This window comes from Palaemon carinicauda, chromosome 5, assembly GCF_036898095.1.
Source record: "Palaemon carinicauda isolate YSFRI2023 chromosome 5, ASM3689809v2, whole genome shotgun sequence".
In the NCBI taxonomy this organism is placed as follows: Eukaryota; Metazoa; Arthropoda; class Malacostraca; order Decapoda; family Palaemonidae; genus Palaemon; species Palaemon carinicauda.
In genome coordinates, this window is record NC_090729.1 from 167,882,001 (window position 1) to 167,887,000 (window position 5,000).

At 36.2% G+C, this 5,000-nt stretch overlaps 1 protein-coding gene across 1 annotated transcript in view; it reads right to left on the bottom strand.

Annotated features, from left to right (window-relative positions):
* LOC137640656 (glutamate receptor ionotropic, delta-1-like) overlaps window positions 1-349 on the bottom strand; it is a 16,842-nt gene extending 16,493 nt beyond the window's left edge. Inside the window, exon 1 of the mRNA XM_068373156.1 lies at window positions 200-349. Within this exon, the coding sequence (XP_068229257.1) occupies window positions 200-341 (142 nt within the window). The 5' untranslated portion in view covers window positions 342-349. The remainder of the gene's footprint in view (window positions 1-199) is intronic.
* Between the last annotated feature and the right edge of the window lie 4,651 nt (window positions 350-5,000).

Consider the following 5,000-nt stretch of genomic DNA (forward strand, 5'->3'; position numbering starts at 1 on the left):
ATTCTAATGCCATATAAAATAAGTGAAGGAAAATGGAACTTGACCACTCTCAAAACTTCAAGAAAAAGGCAGAATGCTAAACCCGCATCAACAAATTATTATTAAGACCCTTGAGAATTTTCCATAAGTTTTCCATGTTGTAGCATGAAATTTCTTGAAATCAGTTATGGAAAGGAAATGAAATGAACATATTTCAAACCTTTGTAATCTCCATCGTAGAGAAGATATAACTGATGAGGAGGCGACTGTGAAAGGAGGAAGCTGAGGAACTGTGTCATCGTGTCCGGTATCATCATTGCCTCTGCAGTGGTTGTGGAAAACTGTGTCATCGTGTGGACCATCACCGTTTTCTTTGTGCTGTTAGAAAGGATTTGGGTTATTACACTTACAATAGGTATTGGATCTTTTAACCCAAGGAGCAGAAGGTGATATCTACCTGGAAGGAACATTGAGGGAGTCAAATAAAAGAGGATAGCAAAATGAGGAATTTAAATATCAAACTGAGACTAGAAATAGGAAACAAACTAATAAGACTGCTAACTTTCTTCAGATGTATAGACTTATTGAAATTGCTGTTCGTTTAGTAAGTAAAAGTTAACAAAGGAATATGGTACAGGTGAAGTAAAGATTAGGGTCTGAGATCAGAAAAACACACGCATAAAAACATATGCAAAAAATGCAGCCGTTTCTAGGCCACTGCAGGACAAAGGCCTAAGACATGTCATTTCATGTCTGGGGGTTGGCTATTAAATCACCACTCTGGCCATTGCAGATTGGTGATGGTGGGATACTTTAGTCAGATTGCTCACAGCAACCCATTATAGGTAACCATGACTAGTATATCCTTCCTGATTGGTGATACCTTAACGGGGTGAAAGGGTTTGGGTATCGCCATATGCTCAGCAAAGTTGTACTAGTTAGGGACATCCATGCCACGTTGGGTTGCTATGAGTGATCAGAGTAGTCTTCTGCCATCACTAATCTGCAATGGCCAGCATGGTGATGAAATAGCTAAACCGCAAACATGGATAAAAACATATCTAAGGCCTTTATCCTGCAGTGGACTAGAAATGCCCCCATGCAACCTTGCCGTGTCTTCTAGCTAACCCGCAGTGCAGGACTGCACGTACCAGATGCGCCCAGACAAACATAATATTTCCCCTTTGATGGGAAATTTCTACAATTGAGGGAAGCCTCTTACGTCTGATGGACGAGTGTGCTGTGGTTAACAAAGCTGCTCTCGACTAAAGGCCATGTTGGGTCGGACAGTGGTAAAATGTCCGGAGTTTTGATATACGAGGGCAAGAGCCATGACCATGATTTGAATTTCCAAATTATCCTGCCAGACTATTGACTCCTGAAACCCCTGGACCAACGTCGTTACTCCGGTCTTGCATACCAACTGCCCTGATTGTACACAATTTCATTGACGATTTACGTAAAATACCCTTAGGTTTGACGTATTATGTTGCCAACTACTAATAAATCTTCGTACGGAGGCGTATAAGGAAATGCGTGACCTAGCCTTTGGTGTTAAATTTCATTTCCATTTGAAATGAAATCACTCCTGCTTTTCCAGCTCAGCCATCTATAGATGAGTTTATAGCACTGCTAGGCTCGTGATCTGAGCCACGCCCCACTTAGAGATTCCATCCCTAAGATACTCTATTTTTATTTCACTTTTCATTCACATTTAGGATTTACAGTTCTTTGGTTCATCACATCTTTCATACACTTCAAGGCTCAATTCTATCTAATTGCTCCTATCTTTCTGGCTGAAAAATAATAAACAAAATCTGAACAAATGAAAATTAAAGATCGTTATTACTCAAGAAATCTAGTGGTGATAAGAAAATACAAGAGTTGAATAGATTTATAATAAGTATAATGTACCCACACGTGTCTTAGATTATCTCATTTTTTTTTTATTCATATTTTGCATTATCTGTCTAATCATTGTACGAATATTTAGTTTTCAGAGAATACAAGATAATTACCTCTGGTCATTTTACGGACGAAATACTGTACTTGAGTCTTTTGACAATAACTTATTTGACTTCATTAACACTCATTCATACCCCAGAAATATAGAAGTCTTGAAACTTGCAACAAAGCTTAACTGTTTGGTGTAGAAGGCAATAGGTAAAAAATTTTGTGTACCCAATGAATAAATACTTTATCGCATATAATTGCATTTCAGACTCCCAAGGCCAGGCGTAAATTTCCTAATATTTATGTCTAAAATAAGCTTCGTACATATTGTCTATCTAATTCATCTAATGAAACTGGTCAACAAACTGTTCTTCTTCATGTTTAAAAAATGTTGAACTTGAGTGATGATCTCACCTGAGGTCGAAGGATGAAGATGAACTGGAATTCTGATCTTCTGAGAGATTCAGCATTTTCATCTCTTTTGTTCCATCCACCAAAAAGGCAGATGCCAATCCTATCAGCAAGCCTTAAAAAGAAAAAAAAATGTTAATACAATGCAAGAAAATTGGATATTAATTGGTATAGGACTGAAAAATACCAAGGAGGTTTACAGTGCTGTCAATGAAATACGTAAAACTGCAAAAACTAATATATGTTTGTCAAGATGTGCTTAGTCTTAATTTTCCCATCTTCAACACTAAATAAACGTAGTAGAACTAAGCATTATTTTAGTGAGCAAGTTCTCAAGATTTGAACAACAGATTCAAAAAGTTTCCAGAGATTTTGTAAGTTTCAAAACTTCATTTTGATACTGGCGGAAGCTTAGTTTCGGGTGGAAAATTTAATCCACAATATAATGAAACAGTTCATACAACCAAGTCATGTAAGAATTAGTGCAATGTCTGAAATTATTGGTAAAGGCTACGTAAAAAGAAATACATATGCTGTAATTCAACTGTCAGTACATCTTTATTATCAATATGATCGGGGCAACTACAAAGCAAGACACACAAAGCTATTACAATATTTCAGAAGTCTTTGGGATTAACCATACTCTCTCTCTCTCTCTCTATCTCTCTCTCTCTCTCTCTCTCTCTCTCTCTCTCTCTCTCTCTCTCTCTCTCTCTCTCTCTCTTGGTAATTTTACCGACAGTGTTCTATTGTACCCAATGCAGTGAAAATGGGCCTATAAGCGATGCACCAGGTTTTAAATGGCCTCCCTCACTGGTGCCACATCTCCATACATCAATGGCCCACACTCATACCTCTCTCTCTCTCTCTCTCTCTCTCTCTCTCTCTCTCTCTCTCTCTCTCTCTCTCCGATTTATCACTAATTATTTTTGTTGCTCTTCTAACACTCGCTAGTTCATATATTCATATTATTGTTTTTATAACTAATATTATCCCAACTATTTTTCATTCATAATTATGCTTTCTATTCATGATTTCGCCCGGTTATAACTCAAGTGCTGTGCTGTAGGCCTACTTCAAATGGAGTGAGTGGTAAATGAACTAGAAAACACCCATTATAAATGTTACTAAGACTAGTAAAAAAAAATGTATAGATGGACGAAGATATTACTTGACCGTACAATATATAAAAGAGCATAGTCTCCAGGTCTTTTTTAATAAAAAATATCTTTCCCAAGTAACGTGACGTAATATAACGCTGCATTTCATAAGGAAAGAAACTATTCTAAAGAGGCACTTTGGTTGTGGGAGTCAGGAATGTCAAAATGCGCATGTGCACAATATTCAAAATCTGAACAGGCATTATTTCTTTATCTTTATTAGCTCTCAACGACTCATAAATTAATTATGAGTGAAATATGGCAACACAGCTTCCAAAGTGCTTTTATAGAATAGAAATAGTAAAGTAGTGCACTCTACTGTATTGCACCAATGTGCGCCTAATGACAGTCTTTTTTTTTCGAAGTCGTGTTCACACCATCAACCATCAACAATGCAACTTAACTGCAGTGCTGCTTACGGTAAGATCTTAAAGATTTCCTTTAAATTCGATATTTAATCATGAGCATATAAGTATTGCAAAACATTTTTTCGTGTTGCGTATTGATATAATGGCGTGTACTGTTACACGTTAAGAAGTCCAATAGCTTGAAAAAAATAAGTTTGTGTGGCTGCTGTGTCCTCTAAAATTCTGACCCTTAAAACAGAATATCATGTAGCCCTCATTCATTATTTTCTTCTTCGCCTTTATTCATAAAAGAATAATTCATTTTTTTAGGTTCCGGTCACGAAAGTCTATGACTTTCTTCAAAAAACATGAGTAAAAAATAATTTTACCCTTTTTTTCTACCTTATGGCTCCATCTTAAAAAATAACGTTTATGGGGATATCGATAAAAGCAAGCGATTATTCGGTACAAGATTCATTGTATATGAAGATGTCGTGTTGAAAATGCCGGGAAATTTTTGTTACGTGTTTGGATGAGTGCTACATGAAAAAAAAAAAAAAAAAAAAAAAAAAAAAAAAAAAAAAAAAAAAAAAAAAACCGACGCCGATATTCTCCCTCATTTTATATACATAAACATACTTCTTAGTTTCTAGCCAAATGCGTTTACTGTTTTTTATATCGTTTTGAAAATCGCATTAGTGAATATTTGCTCCAATATGACCTGAGCTGGAAGAAAAAAAATTAGACTCAAAAGTGGTTGAAATCGATCGCAGGTTTGTTTCACGCAAGAGAGATCAACAATAGAAACGGTATTCAATTAAGCCAACTGCAGGAATGATATAACAGATCTACTATGCATGTTGATCTTCAGATATTATTAAACATTACCCAGACAGCCATCCACTTTGCAAACGCTTCCTGTATTAAGGCATATATCGTAATTAATAGATGTAGCTACAAATTTGAGACTGATCTGTATTGGACATCAGCCTAATGCACTCCAGAGATTGTATTATGGTAGAGTAACATCGCTACCTCAATCAAACTTCCTTGACCTCAATAAGGCTTTCCGGTAACCATGTTTTCGTAATACCCATCTACTTTAGATTAATTGATTGTAGAAGGCCAAACAGGGCCAGACCATATATTA